Source organism: Sceloporus occidentalis, unplaced genomic scaffold (assembly GCF_023333645.1).
Source record: "Sceloporus occidentalis isolate IW3139 unplaced genomic scaffold, rSceOcc1.0.p SCAF_4, whole genome shotgun sequence".
In the NCBI taxonomy this organism is placed as follows: domain Eukaryota; kingdom Metazoa; phylum Chordata; class Lepidosauria; order Squamata; family Phrynosomatidae; genus Sceloporus; species Sceloporus occidentalis.
Window position 1 is genome coordinate 77,357,609 of NW_028316984.1, and position 25,109 is coordinate 77,382,717.

Consider the following 25,109-nt stretch of genomic DNA (forward strand, 5'->3'; position numbering starts at 1 on the left):
ACTGTCAATATAAATCCTGCCAGGGAACTGAGACACACACACACACACACACACACAGAGAGAGAGAGAGAGAGAGAGAGAGAGAGAGAGAGAGAGAGAGAGAGAAGTCAGACAGAGAAGGAACAGAAACAACAGCCAGTTTAGTCCAAAATGTGCCAACTGGAAGGTCTCAATACCAGATGACAAATACATTCACCCTTCCATATATTTAAATAAAATAACAGATGATGAGTGGTCTCTAATCTTCTTCAGAAAGGTGATAATCTTGCATCATATTTCCTCTTGCATCATAGCTATGAAACCAAATCAGTCTCCACCCTGATTTGTACCTCCTCTGCCTTCTCTTCTTCTTCTTCCTCCTCCTCTTACAGCCTGGTGCATTGGAACTGGGAAGGCAGAGATGACATTGCCCTTGACACAGCCATGGCCCGGGGCTGGCCTCACCTCAGGAACATTTGGCTAATTGCTCTGCCAGGCACTTTAATCAGAGAAATGCCAGCAAGGCCTCACAGAGCCATTGCTCAAAAGAGCTCCTCCCCATCATCTTCCGGCACTGGCCTATTTGCTTTATTGTCTCCAGGGAGCTGAGGCCCAACTAATTTAATTTTGCACTCTACCCAAGGACGTCCTCTTCAGATGGGAATGGGGAAAGGGTGGGGGAGTGGTTCCTTTAAGGCAGTGCTTCTCTCCAGTCACTGGTACATATGTATGACACTACCATGGGCTGAGATTTCCCATGTATCCATCAAGCAGAGGGCTTAACATTGTTGCTAGAACAATAAAATAATGCTACTTAAGTTGGACACAAGCCATCTCCATCCCTACCATAAGGGAAAGGGTGCATGCTTCCTCCTGGTAGTGGGGTAAGGTAACAAAGACAAGCAAGACTGGTTCCATATTTGAGATGAGCTCCATGAAGTGGGGAGTCCAGCCAAATGTGTGTGTGTGTGTGTTTGAGTGTGTGTTTGTGTAAGAGAGAGAGACAGAGAGATAAAATGAGTTGCTAATGTCCCCCTGGTTCTACCTCCAGTTACTCGTTCACTGCCTCGCCAGCTTCAGTGGACACCACCCACCACGGCCCAGTACCAGGTAATGTTTCCCCAAACAGCATCAGGTAGCTGAGTCCAGTTTATTTTAATTTCTCACTGTGATGTGGGGGGGGGGAGGTAATAGTGGTGAAAACCATATACCCAGGGTTATTCAGAGGGCAATCCTGGATTTTTCTGTTAATAAACCCCATGACAGAGTTGCCTCAAGGTTGCCATAAGTCAGAAACAACTTGAAGGCACAGAGCACACATGCACACAAAGGGGGTCCCAGAACAGACATGAGTGGCAGTATCCCTTGCTGCATCATCAAAACCTCTGCAATTGCCAAGAAGGGCAAGAGCCTGCCAGAGGCAATGAGGGCCAAGCTGAATGTAATCAAGATCCATAAACAGTTAACAATTAGGGGAATAGTTTCCTAATATAAAAAATATTAATAACTGATGTGGCCCCCTAATTCAGATAATAATTCTGGTATGGGAAGAAAGCATATCATATGATTATCCACATGTTTGCCTTTAGCTCAAGACAAAAGGCTGTATGGGGTGCTGATGGCTACAGACAGAAAACAGCATGAAAGGGAAAGATTAAAACATGTCACCAAGTGCCAGTCTGATCAAAACTGCCATTCCTACACTGCTATTAATAATTTGCCGGGGGAGGGGAGAGATTCTCTTCATAGGCCTGCATCGTCCTTTTTCCTCCTTGCTGTTGCTGCGTACTCACCTACATGTTACATGAGTAACAAGAAGAAAGAAAGTTGTGATGAAGAGCAGAGACACACTTTGCCCAAGGTTCTTCTAAAATATAGTCTTTAGAAAAAGGTTAGATGTCAGGTAGGCTATGGATAGAAGCTCAGAAGTATGACAGATTTGTTGCGTTGTTTCATTCTGCCCCCAAGAAAAGGCTGCTAGTTAAGGGGAAACAATGGGAGATGAGATAAACAAGTTGCCTGACAGGGTAATTGACAGCATCCCTCATTCCTAATCCCAGCTCCTTCTATGAAAACAAAAATGACCCTATTTAGTATCCAATGCCACAAAAGCATGCAGGAATGTAGTGCAGCCAGGGCTCACACAGTCAAAGCTTTGAGCTTTTTTAATTGGGAAGGACAGTGACATCATCTTCCACCCCTTTCTCCTCAGACTGCCCTAGTTACTATGAGTTTAGCTGCAGTTCTCACAGTTATTGAGGTTCTGCTTAGGGAATCTGTTTGTAGTCAAGTATGGCTAACATGGGCCTGGATGGATTGAGGTACTGGTTTGGGGTGCTACTATGGTCAACATAAGACAAATTGGGTTTCTGAGGCTTCTGGAAGAAAAGACAAAAGGGAGAAGGAGACAGAGGACAAGGCCAAAGGAAGAAAAGAGTTCTGGTGCAATTTGTCTTGGAACAGGTCTTGTTCTCTTGTTCTGGTCCTACTTTTCTCTGTGTTTTCCTTCCAGATGTTTGTTGTGAACCATTCATTTTTATCAAGCTCCTTGAGATGCTTGTGCAATGTAATGAAGGACCGCCAGTTTGGAAGGAACACAAAGCAAATGAAAAGCAAGTAGGGCCAAAATTCAGCGGGAAAGGACTGCATTTTACCTGGCCCACCTTCTGACTTAAAGATAGTTCCAAAGACACAACAAAACATGAACATAACAGAAATTGAAGTAAAAGAAGCGGAGGCTACAATTTGTAAGGAAAGGACTTCCAAAGTATAGGACAGAGTTTGGAAAATATTTTTTTCAAGGATCCTGATAATAGTTGGGATTTGATGAGCCCTCAGGAAGGCTTCTAACAGCTGTGTTCCAGGCTTCCACTTTAGTAGAAACTACATTTTGGCTATTAAAACATCATGTCCAGGGAAGAAAAAGGTGGCCATATCTATCTGCCAAAGCTAGTTACTTCCATGGCAAAGTAATTTCAGCAAACTAATTTTAGCAAGGAAGCTACCGGGCAAGAGCATCTGGAACCATAAGAACCAAGTTGAACAATGAGGACAATGAAAATGGGTACTGAAGTCCAACTATTTTGTGGCCATTTTAAAACAAGGGAAACAAAAGTGGTAGGATGGAGACTACTTTTAAAGAAGTATTATTTTAGAATAACTCAAGGTTTGGGAGATATTTAGCAATATCTTGAGAGTATACAACTATTTGGCCAAATAAACTAACACCTAAAGCCTGATTTATGTTGCTAATTAGTGTGGAGCACCTTTTTTTAGCATGTTTAATTATGTTATTGATGTGTCGTGTCCTGTGTATGTGACTGGAATCTTATGACCCATGAAGCAAGCATTTTCTTGCAATCCTACAAACTTACGTTTAAGAGGAATGGATATAGCAACATATTGAAATAATCCATAATGAAACAGTGCAAAGAAGATGATCTGGGTAGAATCATGTTTAGAAGTAACTTTTTAAATCTGATCAAACAAACTGAATCCAGAGATGGATTGGCAGAGTTCCTCAAGTTATGTTGCCAGTACTTAATCACAATACATTCATGTAAACCAGTAACATCTTCAAGACAGAGAGTGACATGAGCATTGAAAATACAGTGAATTAAAACACAATGTAGGCATGTATACATAACAGACATGTTCAAACACACTGTTTTTTTCCTAATCTCATTTTCATTGTTTCAGATACACACACACACACACACACACTTCTTTGATTTTGCTCCCATGTCTTCCTGTTACCCAGAATGCACTAGCTATCTCAGAGAGCAGCGTGTCCTAATCATTCACTTTACAATATCATTACTGTCATTTGGGATCCCAGTCCTGACACAGCAGAAACAGTTTTGCAGATGAGGTTTCAGACAAGCTGTTGGCAAAAATTCCAGAATTCTTTTTTTTTGAATGGGTGCCCAGCAATTTTGTTATTTAAGTAATTAACTCACACAATGGTCTAAGGAAGCAAACCCTTAATCATAAGGGAGGCCTGGCCAAGTCAGAGCAGAGGAAGGAGGAGGAGGAGAAGGAGGAGGAGGACAGCGATAGAGCTTTCATATTCAGCAATATGATAAGAAACTGATGTCTGATTAGGGCACGCTGAGTCTTTTTGTCAGCAAAATCAACAACAGAAATCAACAGTGGAATTTCAGCTTGGGGAGAATCCAACATTATTGTGAGGTACATGTGGGAAGGAACTAAAGCCCTGAAAGTAGAAATGTAAAGGAATCAAAATGAGTATTCAAGGAATGCCAAGAATTCTTTGTTTCTGAATTCATAAAACCTGCATCACGCACATCTGTTGATTCAGCATGAAAGGCGCTCTTCATTTTTCAGCAAACGGGCAAGGACAGAAGCTGAAATTGCTGAAGCAAAAATAATGGTGGCATAACAACCACTACTGTAACTCCTCTTGAAAAAGTTTTCACAGTGGCATACTTTGCTGCTAGTTAGCATCTTTGTACAGCTCACAGTATAATTGTCCTTTCTGGCCTACACCACTAGAGTTTGTGCCTGGGCATAATGGGGCAAATTATGTACATCCCTACTGACAACTTTGTAAATACTGTAAAGTGGTAAGATCCCACTGCTTCCCAAAACCACTGTGCAAGGAAGAGAAAAGTTAGAGGTTCAGGTAACTTTTAAGGAGAGAAGAGAACATTAGACAGTGGGTCTTATCCTTCAGCTTTCTCTTTCCTTTCAAGATTTATAGTGACCCTATGAATCAGAAACCTCCAAGGGCCAGGGCTTTCAACAGCCCTGCTCATGTCTTGTAAGCTCAGGGCTGTGGTGCCACTGTTTGGCATCATTAACTTGTAATGGGGACTTCCTCTTTTCTTATGTTAACAATTTTGATGATGTCATCATTCACTTTAAAGTTATGTAAATCTTCTGTGGTTGCTACTTTTATCTTCTTAATATTCTGCCTGTTTAATCATCTTATGTGGTCATTACTTTTTGTCTTTTTAATATTTAGCTATAACCATGTTTTTGCACTTTCTTCTTTAATTTTCAACAGCAGTCAGTTAAAATATTTGCTACTTTCTGCTAGTAATGCAGTATCATCTACATATCTTAAATTATTCATCTTCCTTCCTCTAAGTCTAATTCTACTTGCTGAATAATATGTTCAGGATGTAAATTAAATAGATAGGGTGATAAGATGCCCCTTTTCTGACACCCTTGCCAACCAGAAATTATTCTGTTTCTTTATATTCTTTCCTAACAGTAGTCTCTTGTCCAGAGTATAGGTTGCTCATCAGGACAATCAAGTGTTGCGACAGATACACACCCATTTCTCTTAAAATGAGTCATTTTTTCTATGTAATCTATATAATGTATAATTTTTCTGTATAATCAAAGACTTTGCTATTATCTTTGAAACATAGGCTTCTTTTCCTCTGAAATTTTTTGATGTGTTCCAATAGCCATATGTTTGCAATATGGTCTCTAGTGCCACTTCCTTTTCTGAATCCAGCTTGGACATCTGGCATTTCTTGCTCTACATATGACAGAAGTCTTTGCTATAAATTCCCAAGCATGGTTTCATTTACACAAGGAAGTAATACTGATTGTTAGTACAGTCGGCCCTTCTTATACACAGATTCAAGCACCCATGGTTTGAAAATGTTAAAAAAAAAGTATAAATTTCAAATATCAAACCTTGATTTTCCATTTTTTATAAGGGACACTATTTTGCTATGCCATTATATTTAATGTGACTTGAGCATCCATGGGTTTTGTTATACACTGGGGATCTTGGCACCAAACCCCAGCGTATAACAAGGGTCCACTGTATAACCCTTGGTCCCCTTTCTTTGGCATTGAGCATATATTGAGCATTTTCAGTTTGTGGGCCATTGTTTTGTCTTCCATATTTGCTGACAGATTTTTGTTAAAATCTGTATAGATTCTGTCTCTGCAGCTTGAAGCAGTTCTAGTAGTAGCCCATTTGTTCTTAGTGATTTATTTCTTCCATGCTGAGAGCAATTTTCACTTTTACTTTCTAAAAATGTAGGTTCTTCATCAAAAAGTTATTCTCTGAAGATCTTGTCATTCTTTGCTCACTTCTGCATAGTTCTCCAGTATATTACTTCAATCTCTTTTTTATTTTTTTCCTGGTCACATAATGTGTTTCCTTTTTGGTCATGTTACATCCCTACTCTTGGTATAAAATTTCCTTTCATTTCTTTGTTCTTGTTTTTCCTTTTTTGCTCTCTTTTATTTCTTTATAGGTTATAATAGATTTCTTTGTTCTTACATACAAGTCACTGAATGGTTACATTCAGGATTCTGAGCCTATTTCAGTCACCTTTTACTTTTACATTTCATCTGCCTGTAACATTTTGAAGAGTTTCATCAATCATCCAATGAAGTTTTCCTTTCTTTTTGACTACAGATAATGTCTTCTTGTATTCTTCCCTAACAAGATCGAGTGGCAATAGCTGCAGCGAAGAAGTCCTTCCACTCTGCATCTATTGCGTCTGCAAAGTCCAGTCCAGCAGAGCTATTCAAGGTGGTTAAGAAGTTGACTCAAACTCCTTCCACCTTGAATCCTCTTTTTCAGTCTATGAGAGCCTGCTGTGATGCCTTTAATGACCACTTTGCAGATAAAATCTCTCAGATAAGGGCTGACTTAGACGCCGGCATTAGTACAGAGTGAACAAGAGAGGCATCTAGTGACTCCGTTAATGAGGTTATATTGGATCCATTTCAGTCTATGAGTACTGATGATGTTGACAAGCTGCTTGGTAATGTAAAAAAGGCCACTTGTCCTCTCAATCCCTGTCCATCTTGGCTGGCCATCCAGGGAGGTGAGGCAACTGTGAAGTTGTTACAATCCATAATCAATGCCTCCCTCAGGGAAGGTTGTTTTCCATCGAGTCTAAAATTAGAAGTGGTGAAACCCATTCTAAAGAAACCTTCCCTTGATCCCCTGGACAAAAACACTTATCGGCCAGTATCTCTTCTTCCCTTTTTGGGTAAGGTGATCGAGAGGGTGGTTGCAAACCAGCTCCAAGCAGTCTTGGATGACACCGATTATCTTGATCCATTTCAAACTGGCTTCAGGTCGGGATACGGAGTGGAGCCTGCCCTGGTTGCCTTGGTCAATGATCTCCGTCTGTGCATTGACAAGGGAAGTGTGGCCCTGTTGGTGCTCTTGGACATCTCAGCGGCCTTCGATACCATTGTCCATGGTATCCTTCTGGAATGCTGAGAGAGTTGGGAATCACTGGCTCTGCTTTGCAGTGGCTATGTTCCTACCTCTCGGGCAGATTCCAGATGGTGATGCTGGGGGACAGCTGCTCCTCTTGAGAGAGCTGGCATCTGGCATCCCTCAGGGCGCCATTCTGTCCCCCATGCTGTTTAACATTTACATGAAGCCGCTGGATGAGATCATCCGGAGACATGGGGCGGGGTGTTATCAGTACGTTGATGACATGCAAATTTATTTCTCTATGTTTCAGACTGTTTCAGTGACCAAGGAGGGCATCTCCCCCCTGAATGACTGCCTGAAGTCGGTAATGGATTGTATGAGGGAAAATAGACTTAAGCTGAATCCAAATAAAACTGTAGGTAACCCAATCCGGGTATGGAGATAAGTTCGCCAGTTCTAGATGGGGTCACACTTCCCCTGAAAGACTGTGTCCGCAGCTTGGGTGTGCTCCTGGATTCGTCGCTTCAACTGTCTTCTCAGATTGATGCGACAGCCAGGAGTGACTGTTATCAGCTTCGGCTGATACGCCAGTTGCGCCCCTACCTGGAGCAGCGGGACCTAGAAATGGTCATACATGCTCTAGTAACCTCTCATCTTGATTTCTGCTATGCGCTCTACATGGAGCAACCTTTGTGCCATGTCTGGAAGCACCATTTGATACAAAACATTGCAGCCAGACTGGTCTCTGGAAAATCCAAGTTCGACCATATTACACCTATTTTAAACTCACTACATTGGCTGCCTATTAGCTTCCGGGCAGAGTACAAGGTGTTGGTTAATATCTATAAAGCCCTACATGGCCTGGGTCCAGTCTACTTGAAGGAACGCCTCCTCCCATACAATCCTTCCCGTACACTCCTCCAGGAAAAGCCTCTTATAATCTAGAAAAACCAGACAGGCAGTGACCTCCTGGAGGTCCTTCTCTGCCACTGCTCCAAAAACCTGGAATGACCTGCTGGAAGAGATTCACCAATTATCCTCACTTGAAGCTATTAAAAAGGCAACAAAAACCTTTCTCTTCTGGCAGGCCTTCCCCGATTGATAATGTCCAGAACCAATTGAATCCCCCTCCTTTTATTATTTTTCTTAGTTATGGTTTGTTTTTTAATTTTGATGTATTGTTATGTACTTTTTAACCATCTTTTACTGTTTAATTTTATAGTTGGGAGGGAGAGTTGGGTTGGGGTCTTGTGGGTCTTGTTGTTTCTATTGTTGTATATTGTATTAACTTTGCTGTTTCCTGCCTCGATCCTCAAAGCAGAAGAGGCGGAATATAAATAAATATTTATTATTATTATCATTATCCCTGGTCCAGAGTTCTTCTGGTTCCCTTCTCAATTAAGTTTAATATGCAAAACTATTCTGTACGTAGTCTTTAAATTTTACAGGGATTTTTTTAGTTTGTATTTTGGTGAAATGATAGACTTATTGTTTTTCTTTCCTTAGCCTTCTTTTATGCTTCCCTGTAATGAACCAGTCTAGCTCCCTAGTTAATAATAATAATAATAATAATAATAATAATAATAATAGGATTTATTTATATACCGCCCAATCACTGGGAATCCGAGCGGTTTACAACAGAGGGGATAATAGACGGTTCCCTGCCCACAGGCTTACAATCTAAAAGACACGACACAAAAGGAGAAGGGAATGGTGAGGGGGGGAGGGGATCAGGTCCAGCATTCTTCTCTCCCTCTGAGGCCTGGACCAAGGCAGATGGACTGGAGGGAAGGCTTTTCTTCCTCCAGGCAGGCCTGGTGGAACTAGCCTGCCTCTCTCCCCCTCGAGATGGTGGATGAAGGGAGGGCTCATCTTCCTCCAGGCAGGCCTGGTGGAGCTAGCCTGCCTCTCTCCCCCTCAAGATGGTGGATGAAGGGAGGGCTCGTCTTCTTCCAGGCAGGCCTGGTGGAGCTAGCCTGCCTCTCTCCCCCTCGAGATGGTGGATGAAGGGAGGGCTCATCTTCCTCCAGGCAGGCCTGGTGGAGCTAGCCTGCCTCTCTCCCCCTCGAGATGGTGGATGAAGGGAGGGCTCGTCTTCTTCCAGGCAGGCCTGGTGGAGCTAGCCTGCTTCTCTCCCCCTTGTTCCTGTCATTCTGGTTCCCTGTCATACAGGCTTAGTAGTGCAAATCTGTACAGTCTTTTCTCATTATTGTTACTTGTGTTTAATAATTTCCATTCAGGTACAGTATTAGCAGGCAACTTTGTGAAGGGCAATAGTGGCTGGTGTCTTCCCTGTCAGTGGAGCAATGAATCCTCCCTAGGTTTTAGTATGAAGTCTAAAGAAAGCATCTAAGAGGCTAAATCCTATCCATTAAAGAATCACCACCCTGTATAAGTCTTTTAAAGCTTGGAATAAAACAGAACAGATCCGCCACCTCAGTAACATAGAAGCCACCAGTTACCAGTAGCAAGGAACTGAAGTCAAGGGTTTTGTTTCTTTCTGACATTATACAGTCTTTTTTTTTTTTGGGGGGGGGGGGAAATAAAAGGTCTCCTAATACAATCAATATTCTGCAAGAAGTAGATATTCCCACAAACCCATAATTCATCATTTCCTTTCAATGTTGAACCTCTGTTTTAAGAACTTATCATTATGTAAGGATGGACAACTGTGGACCTCCAGCTGTATTTGGACTACAGTTCCCATAATCCTTCACCATTGTTTTGTTTTTTATTTGTTTTTGTTTGTTTGTTTTTGTTTTGGGGTTTTGTTTTTGTTTTGTTTTTGTGCCAGCAAAAGCTGTGGGCCTGAAATATCTTGATGGCCACAGTTATCCAACTCTGATTTGCGATTTTAAAAGTGCTATGTTTTGTACCCAGGAAGACACCTTCCTTTCTGTGTGGGATGTGGCTACATGAACATCCTGGGAACATATCTTACCTTTTCATGACATAATTAGTGACAAGCAATGAAACAGTTCCCCATATGCATGCACCTTGCTATTCATTTTTACATGTTCCTCCCTCACAAATCAGTGTTTTATACTCTACATCTGCAGTGCAATGTACATTTCATCAGATTCAAGAAAAATTGGTGAACATATTCCTGTGATAGTCAGTTGCAAAGGCATCTTAGCTGGGCCTTTAATATTCATGTACAAGTGGGACTTTTAGTAGGCTCAGCTGTCATGTAAAAGTGAGAAAAGCAAGCCCATATTCTATGCTGCCATTAACCTTACAAGAGACTCATGCTCCTCTGCACAGCCAAAGTATCCTTTCAACTTCCCATTACCCGTTACTTGGAGACACAATATTGCATGACTGCAATGGGGAAAGGAACATGTGAAAAAATCACACAATAGTGGGTCATGCTGAAAGTTCCCTTGGGATAAATCAGGGCCAAGGAACCTGTGGCACTCCTGATGATGCTGAATTCCATCATATATTCTCCAGTCTGGTCAATAATCAGGTAAGATGGCAAGAGTAGTTAATCAATATCTGGGAATACGAAGTTTACATACCTTTGGGATAAGTCAGTCACATCTAATGGATACTACCTCAATTAGAGGTGGGTGTGTGTGTGCATGTTCAACATTCCAACTATATAAGCAACCACCAGAGGGCAACAGCAGTGTCCCCATCTGTAGCATGTGCATACACTTCAAACACATAAAAAGAGGTAAAAGAATCCAGGTGCAGCTTTGAGACTAAGTCCACTTCTTCAGATCCATGGTGATGTAGTGGACTGTAAGAGTCCATGAAATCTTATGCTAGAAATGTCATTTTCCCAGATAGTTTCAAAGGTGCTACTGGATTGTCTTTTTATGCTGAAACAGAGTAACACAGCTATGTCTTTGAATGCCTCCTAAACTTGCACACTTTCTCTCTCTTCCTCTCCCCCAAGTCATGTTCCTTTATTAAGCAGTAGTAAAGGAAGCACTGAGTACCTGCCATCTGCTCATTACTACTGTTCAAAAATTTCCTTTATGAGCCTTTGTAAATATTTGGAGATGAAAAGTTCTGTGAATGCAACATCCCATCCCTTTAGCCAGGAGGCAACTTGTAGAACCATAGGAGACACTGCACAATAGATGTGACACAAAAGACTTCTGCAAAAAATGCTGTGTTAGTGTTAGCAATCTTAGTGAAAGACAAAACTCTACCTAGGTTAGGATGTTGGTTAAACAGTGACAGTCAGTAACAGCAAACAAAGTAACCACAGTATCAACAACAACATTGTGGTGATGTCAGAGAATTTTAAGGTTTGGAGAGGAGTTTGCTTACATTCCCCCATCCATTTTTTCAAAAATACACACCTACACACCTACACATTATGCCACATGGAGAGATAGGAACTGTAGATTATCAATCTGCACAGGTTAGGAAATTTCCGAATCCCAAGGCCAAGGTATCTGGTATTACCTGTTCCTAGTAGTTAAGGAAGCACAAACCCAGGGGAAGGAGGAAAGTGAGGCTACTGTCTCCTATGGGCATGGTAGAATTTTTAAGTCAGGCAAACTGAAAAGTCACAGCAGCAAAAACATCAACAGTCTGAGAGTAGTGAAAATAAGAAAAAATAGTAAGAAATTCCTCTCAGTCTCCACCACAAAGAACAAAATAGGATACCAGACTGCATACAATTGGCAGAAATAAAATGTGAAACTTTACAAATTATGACTACAGTTTCAATAGTAACAGTGAATTAGTACAATACAGTACCAATACCAGTAGATGTACAGCAGATGGGACTAGCAAACTGAAAACTGTGTTTTGCACCTCACAAGATGTCAGTCAGTGAATGTGATGTGGAGTGTGAAGAGGGAGAATGTTGGCATGAAGGGGTGGACTGTTTTTCCAAAAGCATCATGTGAACTTTTATCTCTCTTTGGATGCCCACCAGACAGCTGGGGTGGGTCTGGGTAGGGGAGCGTTGTTTTTATCAGTGCCAACTTGCCAATGACAGGGAACAGCTGACTTTATCCAACAAAGTGACATGGCTTTCCTCAGCCAGGATTTGATTTTAGTGTTAATGGACCAATTTTCTGAGATTTTTCCTTATTATGTTTCCCTCCTTTTGATGTATGTTTCAAACCATTAATATAAGTTTATGAAGACAATTACCATCAGGCTGAATTATGGTATTTGGGGCCCAAGAGGAATTCCTACAAATGGGCCCCCTTCGTGTAGCTGTGAGAGCTATGCTGGCGGTATGCGGGAGTCTATGCTGTGACAGATCAGGCTTGGCAATGGTTCTAGGAAAAGACAAGCTTTCCCTGGGGCCAGAGACAGCCCCTTTCATACCCAAGGAAAAGGATCTCCAGAAATTCTCACTGCTTGTTTCTCACATGGCATGACCAAAAATGGAATTGCAGAGGGGAGGACCACAATGTACCACTCATCTTTTCACTTGCTCCACAGCTGGAAAGTGGGGACTAAGATTCAAAACATTTTGCAGAAATAATCCATCTTGAGACCACTTTAAGTGCCCTGGTTCAATGCTTGGGAATTCTGGGGAATGTAATTATGTGAGACATTTAGCCCTTTGTGTCAGGGAGCTCTGGTGCCACAATAAACTACAATTCCCAGGATTTCCTAGCACTTAGCCAGGGCAGTTAAAGCAGTCTCAAACTTGATTATTACAGATGTGTTTTGGACCTAAGTGAGCAGTATAGATTACCAACCCTTGAAGATGTTGGAAGAAGGAAGATCTACAGCCTCCCTCTTCAAGCAGCATTTCTGTCCTGGCATTTTTGTCCTGTGTGTTTACATATGTGGTGCAGCAGCATGGAGCCCCAGCTATTGAGAGTTCAGAAGCTTTTAGTCAAATGACACCACTAATAATCCAGCTTTCCTCCTACATAGCTATATTTGGAGACTTGAATTATCTGTCTGAATGACAAGTGAACCGGAAGCCCTGCTATGCAGTAAGATGAACTGACCTGGCTCATTCAGGTGGCAAGAGATGGAAGGAATGGTGTCCACTGTCTAACATCGCAAGATATTTAACAGCAAGGTTTCTGAACATAGTGTCCTTAGGTATTTCTCTCATAGTACCCACCAAGGTCCCTTGCTCCTCTGTTGTACTTATTTTAAATTAGCTTGGGTATCTGCAAGGTGAAATATCTGGCTTGCAGCTACATCTTCATTGTCTTTTCTCTGGATGCCTCTGGACTCCTAAATATTCTTAGAGAGTTGGGCTGGTCAGATTCCCACTGCTTGTTTCTCACACGGTATGATCAAAGCTGGAACTGTAAAGGTAAGGACAGCCATGCATCTGGGTGCTTTGTTTCACAGCAGTCCCAGCCACTCCAAAATCCCTTTATCCAACAGATCAGCTTATTTACCATAAATGTAATATTCCCTAAATCTCGAGGATTCTGCTGATTCAGCAATGTCTTTATTTAACTCCACTCTCTCCTCGACTCTTGACCATTTTGCCCCTGTCTCTGTATGCACTTCTTCCTCTAAGACTAGGCCTCAGCCCTGGCTTACCCCCAACATTAAGTTTCTCTGGTCCTGCTCTAGAGCAACCAAACGTCTTTGGAGAAAGTCCAAAGAGTGGGCTGATTTTATCAATTTCAAATTTGTTCTTTCTTCCTTCTCACGCGCCCTCTCTATGGCAAAACAGAATTATTACAAATCATTGATCTCCGCCAGTGAGAGGCACCCGCAGCAATTGTTCTCCACCTTCAACACGTTGCTTAAACCTCCCTCTCCTCTTGTCTCTTCATCATTCTCTCCTAATGACTTTGCTAATTATTTCATCTCTAAGATTACCACTATTCGCTCTGAGATAGTCCCCCCCCCGATTCTTCTTCTGCTCATAAACTTCTATTGCCCTCGCCTAAAAAAATTTCTGTGTTTTCTCCTGCCTCTTTGGATGAACTATCTACACTTCTGAACTCTTCCAAACCTGCAACCTGTCCTCTTGATCCAATTCTTACTCGTCTTCTAATTTCTATAGCTCCCTCTTTTCTGCCCTCGCTTCTCTGTGTCTTCAATCTCTCTCTCTCTATAGGCTCCTTCCCATCGGACTTCAAACATGCTCTCATTTCCCCAATTCTGACAAAACCTTCTCTTGACCCCTCCTCTTTGTCTAGCTATCGCCCAATTTCTCTTCTTCCCTTTCTTTCTAAGGTTTTGGAACGGGTTATTTATTCTCGCTGTCTTGAGTTTCTTGAAGCCAACTCCATCCTCGATCCCTTTCAGTCTGGTTTCCGCCCAAGGCATTCTACAGAGGCAGCTCTCACTAAGATCTCGAATGACCAAGGCTAATGGCCTTTACTCTGTTCTCATCCTTCTCGATTTGTCCGCAGCCTTTGACACCGTTGATCACTTTCTCCTAATTGACATACTCTCTGACCTTGGGTTCTCAGACTCTGTTCTTGACTGGTTTAGATCTTACTTGTCTGGCAGATCTTTTGCAGTGGTTGCAGGTGGTCAGACTTCGTCCTCTGTTCCCTTATCTGTTGGAGTTCCTCAGGGCTCTGTTCTGGGTCCCCTTCTGTTTTCTCTCTACACACTGTCCTTAGGAAAACTCATCAGCTCTTTTGGTTTTTCTTACCATCTGTATGCCGATGACACCCAGTTGTATCTTTCCACCCCCGACCTTTCTCCAAAGCTTGAACAGCAGGTTTCATCTTGTCTCACAGCTGTCTCGCAGTGGATGCGCCATCGGCGTTTGAAACTCAACATGTCCAAGACAGAGCTTCTTGTCTTTCCTCCTAAGCCCACCCTTCAACACTCCTTTTCTGTCTCCGTGGACAACATTTCTATTCAACCAGTCCAGCAAGCTCGCAGTCTTGGTTTTATCTTTGATTCTTCTTTGACGTGTATCCCTCAGATCCAGGCCACAGCCAAGGCTTGTAGATTCTTTTTGTACAATATTGCTAAAATCCGACCTTATCTCTCCGCCTCTACTGCCAAGATCCTAGTCCATGCCTTAGTGATCTCACGACTTGATTACTGTAACATCCTTCTGGCAGGGCTTCCTTTTTCTCACCTCTGTCCTTTAATTTCTGTCCAGCATTCAGCTGCACGCATTATCACATCCGCCCACAGCTGTGACCATATCTCTCCTGTGTTGGCATCCCTTCACTGGCTCCCCCTCCCTTTCCGCATTCAGTGTAAGCTCCTGCTGTCGACATTTAAAGCCCTCCATGGACTGGCCCCTCCTTACTTATCAGACCTTATTTCTCCTCACCTTCCCACTCGGGCTCCAGTATAGCAGTCAAGGTCTGCTGTCTCAGCCCAGGATTTCCTCTGCCCCATCTCGGATTCGCCCCTTTTCACTCGCTGCCCCTCACTCCTGGAACCTTCTTCCCCCGCGAGCAAGAGCCATCACCTCTTTAACCAGCTTCAAAACGGAGTTGAAGACCATCCTGTTCAGGGCAGCGTTCCCAGGCATTGCATAATTGTCACTTGCTATTTGATGTTCTTTTGTTGCCTGTTATATTGAATCATTTCCTGTATTGCTATGTACTTTATATGTATTATCGTACTAGAGAGGCCCCTTCCCCACCACCACTCCCTTTGTGTCGTGGTCTTTTTAGATTGTAAGCCTGAGGGCAGGGAACCTTCCAATTAAAAAGATTGTATGTACAGTGCTGTGTAAATTTACAGCGCTTTATAAATAAAGGTTAATAATAATAATAATAATAATAATAATAAAATAACTAAATAAGTCACCCCCTCTAATCTGGAGAAAAATCTAAATATATTTTCCAAACGATACAGGTCTGCAACTGTACAAGCATTCATCCTTACAGCTGGATGTTTTTTTGCAAATCTATCCAGCTATAATACACCATAGAAAAGTGGACTGGAAAAATGGCTCCCCCCCCCCCCCCATTTCTCTTTTTCCTGCCAGAGACTCTGAGACTTTGACAGCTGTTACTCAGGCAGATAGTCAATAAGCAGATTTCCCTAGCATTTTAAATGCTATGATAGTGAAATGATGAACTTGTCGAATTTCCCCCCTGTTGTGCAGCTGTTAAAGTAAGGGTGGGAACAGTGTGTCCCTGTAAATTGGATTACAATCCCCAGTACTCCTTACCATTGGTTGTGGTGGCTAAGACAGGTGGGACTTGTAGTCCAACAACATCTGAAAGGCTGCTTGATTTTCATCTATGTGTTAAAGGCAGAGAACGTCCATAAGGGAAAAAAGGAGATGGTGATTGTGTTACAACACTTGCTTAGCTGCCTCCTCTTTCTCCTTGACCCACAACATTTTCACAAGATATTATAAAATGGGATACTTTTCATTTGGATATTATTACTTATTATTATAGTTTATTTTTAAAGCACTGTAAATGTACACAGTGCTGTACATACAAATGATCAAATCAATAAAAATGAAAGCTGCCAAAATATCCCTGAAATTGGGAGATGTGAATCTGGCAATCCAAGCAGAATTGCATTGGTACAATAAGGGGGAGGTGGGGAAGTCACCTATACCAATAGTAGGTGAGAGGTAGGCAGGCTCATAAAGTGAGAATAGAACAAGGATCACCTCTAGGTCCTGGGAAAGAAAGAAAATGCCTGCCTCCCCAAACAGGCTTGTGATTTAGGCCTGCAGTCCCCCATTCTCACCAAACACTCTTGGGTGCTTCTCCCTCCAAAGTATGATAGGAAGGCAAGAGCCCTTGTTTATCTCACTGTTGGAAGGTGTCCAGCTTCCATAACAGGAGACATCAAAGAGGAATTGGGAACAAAACCTAGTGAAGGAGCAGCCCTGGGAGTGAAAGCTCCCAGGCGGCACATAAAGGAGGTTTTCAGAGGGTCCGTCAGCAAGAGATTGTCTATAAGCCCCCAAGAGAGAAACACTTGGAGATAAGGAAGGGAACAGCTGCTGGCTACCTAACAGGGATCACAAGGGCCCTTTCAAAGATAGATGACTCATTTGGAAACATGGGAGGTAGCAGGGACAATATGAAAGGGGGCTGCTTACTCTTGCCTATGAAAAGAGGAGTGGAGCTGAGAGTATAGTGAAAAGGCCAAGTGAAAGAGCATGAAGTGGAAAAGGAGAAGCGCTTCACAAGTAGAGGGAAAGACAAATAGGCCTCAGTTACTTTTGCAAACTTGGAAGTGATTGGGGCTGGCTGAGAATGGATATCAGGAGGACTCTTGTGCATTAACAGTAGTCTACTAGTAAAAAAATTCACATAGAATCATAGAATCATAGAGTTGGAAGAAACCACAAGGGCCATCCAGTCCAACCCCCTGCCATGCAGGAAATCACAATCAAAGCATCCCCGACAGATGGCCATCCAGCCTCTGCTTGAAGACCTCCAAGGAAGGAGACTCCACTACACTCCGAGGAAGTGTGTTCCACTGTCGAACAGCCCTTACTGTCAGGAAGTTCCTCCTAATGTTGAGGTGGAATCTTTTTTCCTGTAGTTTGCATCCATTGCTCCGAGTCCTAGTCTCTGGAGCAGCAGAAAACAAGCTGGCTCCCTCCTCAATATGACATCCCTTTAAATATTTGAACAGGGCTATCATATCACCTCTTAACCTTCTCTTCTCCAGGCTAAACATCCCCAGCTCCCAGCTCCCCAGTCGTTCCTCATAGGGCAAGGTTTCCAGACCTTTCACCATTTTAGTCGCCCTCCTTTGGACACGCTCCAGTTTCTCAATGTCCTTTTTGAATTGTGGTGCCCAGAACTGGACACAATATTCCAGGTGGGGCCTGACCAGAGCAGAATATAGTGGCACTATGACTTCCCTTGATCTAGACATTATACTTCTATTGATGCAGCCTAAAATCGCATTGGCCTTGTTAGCTGCCGCATTGCACTGTTGACTCATGTTCAACTTATGGTCTACTTGGACTCCTAGATCCCTTTCACACGTAGATGTTTATCACACTATACTCTTAAAGTGCTACTATTCCACTTTGACTCCTCTAGCTGCCTCCTGTTGCATTCTGGGATTGGCAGTTTTAAGGAGGGGTATTTAGAATTCTCAGGCAGAGAATTTCTCTGCCTGAGAATTCTAAATACCCCTCCTTAAAACTGCCAATCCCAGAATGCAACAGGAGGCAGCTAGAGGAGTCAAAGTGGAATAGTAGCACTTTAAGAGTATAGTGTGATAAACATCGTAGTTTCATTCAGCCAGGTGTCCTCCATCCTATATCTGTGCTTTTCGTTTTTCCGCCCTAAGTGCAGTACCTTACATTTCTCCGTGTTGAATTTCATTTTGTTAGCTATGGCCCAGTTTTCTAGCCTGTTCAGGTCATTTTGAATCTTGATCCTGTCCTCTGGAGTATTAGCTACTCCACCTAATTTGGTGTCATCTGCAAATTTGATAAGTATGCCCCCAATATTGTCCTTCAAGTCATTGATAAAGATGTTGAATAGAACTGGGCCCAGGACAGAGCCCTGTGGGACCCCACTGGTCACTTCTCTCCAGGATGAAAAAGAGCCATTGTTGAGCACTCTTTGGCTTCGGCCGGTCAACCAATTACAAATCCATGTAACAGTTGCCTTATCTAGCCCACATTTTACAAGCTTGTTTGCAAGAATACCATGGGGAACTTTGTCAAAGGCCTTACTGAAATCAAGATATACTATATCCACAGCATTCCCTTCATCTAACAAGCTGGTAATTTTATCAAAAAAAGAGATCAGGTTTGTCTGGCATGACTTCTTTCTCTGAAACCCATGTTGACTTTTTGTGATTATGGCATTGCTTTCTAGATGTTCACAGACTCTTTGTTTAATTATCTGCTCCAGAATCTTTCCTGGTATTGATGTCAGACTAACATGATCTACTAGTATCATAAAGACAGTGAAGGAGTACCCTGTTGAACTCCTGCCTGTTAGAGTGTTGTTAATGCCCCAGCAGCTATGCTAAGAAAAATGGTGGGTACTCTAACTCCACTTACTGACAAAGTTGCACAGTTAGGTGCTGTGTTCCAAGCCCCTTCCTCGAAAGATTCTTGTCACAAAAGACAGGCTAAATCTGAGAGGGCAACCTTCTAAGGGCAGGGACATAACACATGTTTTGGCACAACCTTTTGTTGTTCAGGACACAGTGTATATGACTCATTCTGGCTGAATCAATCAGATTTTTCTTTTCATTTCTACATGAAATGAATCCCAAGCAAAATGCTATTGTCATGTGGGGTAAGGTGCTTGCAGAAGTTATATAAGAGGCTGTAAGAGGGTGCTGCATTGTTTCAAATGGTTTTAATAAGATTAATACTTTAATTCTATTTTAATGTTGGCTTTTGTACTTTTTAATTATGTTTTAACCTCTAAGCCACTTTCAGTCAAAATCATGGGGAGAAGGCTTGGTAGAAATAGGGAGTCCTTTAGTAAAATCTTGTTCAAGCCATTATGACAAGAATTTTAATCACAAACACAAAATATCATGGAAAACAAAGTCTTTTGTCTATTTTCCAGCAGGATCCAAACACCTTGCCCAGAAACAGCATGACAATGAGGAGAGCGTGGTCCCCCCTTATTTTGTAATTATTTCATGCAAATTTGTAAGGAGAAAATGCAATGACTGATAAGTAAACCCACTACATTTCAAGATTCTGGCCAGCCAATGAAATAAAACTGGCCTTTCTTCTAGACTCAACTGATACATAGAAAGTAGCTGGAGTCACACCCTAGATTAAGTAATGATCACTGCCTGACAATGTCTGCACATTTAGCAGCTACTGAAAACACAACCACAGTAGCTGGTTGGGGGGAAAAAGACACCCGTAATTGCAAATAGGACAATGATTGTGTGTGGGGGGAGGCTGTATTCAGGAGAGATTAGACAGAGCTGGGGATAAGATTGTTAGCCATGTTTAATAGCTTAGTTGTTGTGTTCCTTCAAGACACTTCCATCTTATGGCGACCTAAAGGTGACCCTATCATGGGATTTTCTTAGCAAATTCCTTCAAAAGAGGTTTTGCTATAGCCCCTTACACTGTGAGAATGTCATTTGCCCATGGTCACCCAATGGATTTTGTGGTCAAACTGAGAATCAAACCCTGGTCTTTAGAGTTACTGTAAATATATCCAGGGCAGCAATAGCTGGTGGCCTCTACAATACCACACTACACTGTTATGGCACGATGATTCCATTTTTACTACTATTATTCCACTTCTATTGCCTCCTAATATTTTTACTTTTACTGCTCTTATTTCACTTTTACTCCCACCTGTGGAATTCTAGAATTTGTATTTTAGTGAAGCCTAAGAGCTCTCTGGCTGAGAATTCTAAATGTCCCTCCCTAAACTACAAAATCCAGGATTTCACAGGAGGCAGCCATTGAAGTTAAAGTGCAATAATGGTACTGTGAGCAAAGGATCATGGCCAGAAATGGCTGAAGTGGTACAATTTTCATTTGTGAAATGTTGCGGGATATGTACTTTTTCAGAGTATAAATACCCTAAAGAAACTAGCTCCCATTTGATCTTGGAAGCTAAGCAGGGTCACTTATGGCTAGTACTTGGATGGTAGACTGCCAATGAATACCATGTTCTGTAGGTTATAATTTCTAATTGCCTAAGAAAACCCTGTGAAATTCATGAGGTCACCATAAGTCGACAGGGAACTTGAAGGCAGATGTGCACATGTGCGCACGCACACGCGCACACACACACACACACGATTTCTCAGGTGCTCAGATGTTAACTTGTTTTATTATTGGTGGTCAAATTACTTATCAGTTGAGTCTAATCTCTAATCCTATTTTGATAAGCAGCTGTTCTCTAGCATCTCTGACAGGAAAAAGTATTTCTGTCTTCTGCAACCAGATTCTTTTTAGCTAGAGATACCAAGTGTTGGACTTGGGACCTGACAATGCTGAAAGCAACTGTTTGGTATGCTGGCAGGAATGATCAGTTTTGCTAGCTCCCTTAAGGCTTCTGCCAAGATGACAAAGTTGTTAAGTTTCTCAACTAAAGAAATGCACAACACTCAAAATTTAGTCCCAGAATCTGTTTTTAATGTCATGTGAAATAATAGTAGAAATATTCATCCATATCCTTTGAGCATGTCCAGAGTAACATTCCCTCACAACCATTGCCATGTTTCATAGATACAAGGCATCCAGTCAAATTTGAAGAGTGACAACATTTTATTTTAGAAATTATTTAACAGTTTGTTTATTGTTTATTCAGCACTAGTGTGTACTTCACTGCATGCATTATTAAAGTCACAATCTTCTGTATTATAAAGTAAGTAAGGGTCTAAGCAAGTTTGGCAACTGGAGAAGAGAGTGTTTGCTTCTAAAGAAGAAATTGTCCATTAGTGAATGCTCTTCCACTGTCATGCAGTTGCTCAAATCACATATGTTTGTATGTACACAGAGAGTAATATTCTAGTGAGCTAACCTTCCCCATCTCAAACTAATCTTGGTTTTCAGAGAGAGACTAATCTTGCATTTTCCATTTGACCCAGCTTGGCTGAAAATCCAGCCAAAGATGACACAACAGAAACTGCTAGAGACATTCCATCTTGTGTGCTTTTGAAAACTTACCCCATTTTAGTGCCTAATTGAAATCTGGGCTCTTTAAAAAGGAAAAAAATCTGGCCTAGATTTCAGGTATGAAGCATTTAGAAATAAAAGTCAAATTAGGTTCTTTGAAATCCATGAGTCACTTTCAGAGATAAAAAGGGTCTTACTTCAAATTTTATTTCCCTGTTGAGTAGCTTGAGCCAGAATCCAGAGCCATGCCTTTAAGCTGTTCTACAGCCACATGCTGCAATTAGCTGCATTTGAGATGGAATAAACTTCATTTGGCTCCATGATATGGTCCAACACCTAATTCCAGATGTTTAGAAATGACACAAGAAAGATCAGGATTATTTTTAAAAACAGAAATATGAGTTCTTCCAAAAGGCCTTCTAAACTTACTTCTGAGATGAATGACAATCACCCAAGGTTTTACAGGGCTGGCTGGAATTTCATCGTCTTGGCTCATTACCAGAATTGGAAGAATGGAAAGCTACATTGCTTCCATGGGAGTTTTAACTGTTTTCTTCATCTTGTAGACTTTAAAATACTTTCATGCCACCATATTACCAAAGTCTTCTATAGTATTTAAGAGTAGCTGGAACTGGCTAGATTTATAAGTTTTTAATGGACACTGGATATTCCAGACTAAAAAAAGAGCAATTGCTTTTGTTGTATTGCAGCTGGTGCTTCTCTCATTGGTCTGCTTGAGGCTGGGGAAACTGATGGAGGTTAATGGCCTGGTGTTGAATTAATTTACATATTCCTGTTGTTGTCATCATAAGGAAGCCATTGTAATGGTCTAATTTTTAAATTACTGATTTTATATAAACATCACACAATTCCTTAAGAGATAAAATGTGGTATAGAATTTAAAATAAAATCAACCTGAAAAACATAGAGATAGGCACCTTTCTAAGGGCTAGTCCACATGCAAGTGTACTATGCACATGGCTGTGGATTTTCTCACATTTGCATTAACACTTAATTGTCTTCACTTTCCTGTGCAAATTCACATCTATTCACCCTCCCTCTGTCGAAAATGTGCAGCCATGCAAACACATGCATATTCATGCAAAGTAGCAGACAGCCACATTTGATAATACTCATGGATACTTATGGTAGAAACTACAAATCCTTTTTCAGCTGAGTTTATGGAATTGGGAGGTCACAGGGCTGCAAAAAGGCTGAATTCTTTCAAATCACATTTGGTGAAATTGCAGTCTTTTCAATTCAAATGAAAGTAGTCTAATTGTGTAGACAAGCCCTAAGTTATATACTGCTCACATGACCAGAATTTAGAGCAACACGTTTGAAAACCTAGTCTTGCAATTTAGCAACTAGAAATTGAGTGACTAATTTCTTGTTTCTAACACTAATAATTGGTATCCTTTAATTCGTTGTGTTATTGCTATTTAATTCATTATGTAAACATTGATTGTTGGAAGAAACGATGGATTTACACAGAATGACATGGAGGTTGCAACTATTGTCCCTGAGGGACATGTTTTGTTAGTGTCCTCTTTTTATTGTTTTTAAATGGCCATTCCCTGAACTGCAACTGATTTCCAGATAAAGTCCATAATAACACTGTTACCTGTGGATGGTGTGAGACCAACATGCGTACAAATTGTCACTTGGGAAAGGGTGTCCCAAACAGTGTGATCTCACTTTACAACCTGTTTAGTTATATTCCTTACTGATTTACACCTCTCTCCTTTCCATTTTACCAACATGTACACTTCACTTATCTTTAAACACCTTGTTTTTGAAAGGTTACTAAGGAATGGTGTTAAAGACTAGTAGGAAATTATATGTTTATCTCATTTAGAAGGCAGTGATTGACTACTGCAAGTGAAGCAATAAGTGGCTGGATGCAAAGATCAATCAATGATTCAAGGGTGGTAAACTCTTAAGTCAGAAATGCTTTGAGCATATGAAGATCTTTTCTCTGCACAATTGACCCACTACATCATTTCACTCTCCTGCTCCTTATGGAGAAGTGTGACCTGCTCATCCCTTGTTTTGCATGCAAAGGTCAGAGGTCCCAGATCCAGTCCATGGTGTCTCCATTTAAAATGATCAGGTATCTAATATTCTAGGCATGGGTGGGAAGGCACAGCTTTAATTGGATGTAGCTTTTCATTCCAAGCACTTCTTCCTGTCCCCTGGCAGTTGAAGCATAATAATAATGACCAAATAATTGAGCCTTTGACAGCTTTTCATGACACGCAAGTTTTGCTGCCTGTAATAGGACTACCCTCACTCTTCCTACAGATAGAGCCATCCCTAAACCAGAAAATTAAGAATAATTAGAAGTGTGCCTTTCTTGGAAGAGAAGCTATTGCTTCCTAGTAGAGCATTATGCTAGCATGCAGAGGGTTCCAGATTCACTCCCAAAAATCTTCAGATAGAAACTGAAAAGTGTCATGCCTGAAAATCTGGAGAGCAATTGGCAGTCAGCATTGGCAGCATCGGGCTAGAAGGACCAAGAGTCTCATTTAGCATAAGACAATTTAATCATAGAATCATAGAAGCATAGTTGGAAGAGACCACAAGGGCCATCCAGTCCAACCCCCTGCTATGCAGGAACTCACCATCAAAGCACGACTGACAGATGGCTATCCAGCCTCTGTTTAAAAACTTCCAAAGGAGCCTCCATTACACTCCGAAGGAGTGTGTTCCACTGTAGAACAGCCCTCACTGTCAGGAAGTTCCTCTTAATGTTGAGCTGGAATCTCTTTTCCTGTAGCTTGCATCAATTGTTTTGGGTCCTACTCTCTGGAGGAGCAGAACACAAATTTGCTCCATGCTCAATATGACATCTTTTCAAATATTTAAGCAGGGCTATCATATCACCTCTTAACCTTCTCTTCTCCAAGCTAAACATACCCAGCTCCCTAAGTCTCTCCTCGAAGGGCATGGTTTCAAGACCCTTCATCATTTTGGTTGCTCTTCTCTGGACATGCTTCAGTTTTTCAACATCTTTTCTGAATTGTGATGCCCAGAACTGGACACAGTAATCCAGGTGAGGTTTGACCAAAACAGAATAGTATCCCTTGATCTAGATACTATACTTCTATTCATGCAGTCTAGAATCACATTGGCCTTTTCAGCTGCTGCATCACACTGTTGGCTCATGTTCAACTTGTGGTCTATCAGGACTCCTAGATCCCTTTCACACGTAATCTTCAGCCAGGTGAATTTCAACACAGTAAGATACTGCACTTGGGGGGGGGGGGGGGGATGAAATGCATAGATATAGGATGGGGGAATCCTATATGCATTTCACATTTTTTTGCCCTAAGTGCAGTACCTTACATTTCTGTGTGCTGAAATTCATTTTGTTAGCTTTCACCCAGCTTTCTAATCTATTAAGGTCATTTTGAATTTTGATCCTGTCCTCTGGGGTATTAGCTACTCCACCTAATTTGGTGTCACCTGCAAATTTGATAATCATGCCTCATATTCTTTCATCTAAGTCACTGATAAAGATGTTGAATA

At 41.6% G+C, this 25,109-nt stretch overlaps 1 protein-coding gene across 1 annotated transcript in view; it reads left to right on the forward strand.

Moving 5' to 3' along the window:
• Positions 1–25,109, forward strand: part of LOC149314014 (uncharacterized) — a 135,696-nt gene that overhangs the window by 13,609 nt on the left and 96,978 nt on the right. The window contains exon 4 of the mRNA XM_089523053.1: positions 1,031–1,089. Within this exon, the coding sequence (XP_089379179.1) occupies positions 1,031–1,089 (59 nt within the window). The remainder of the gene's footprint in view (positions 1–1,030; positions 1,090–25,109) is intronic.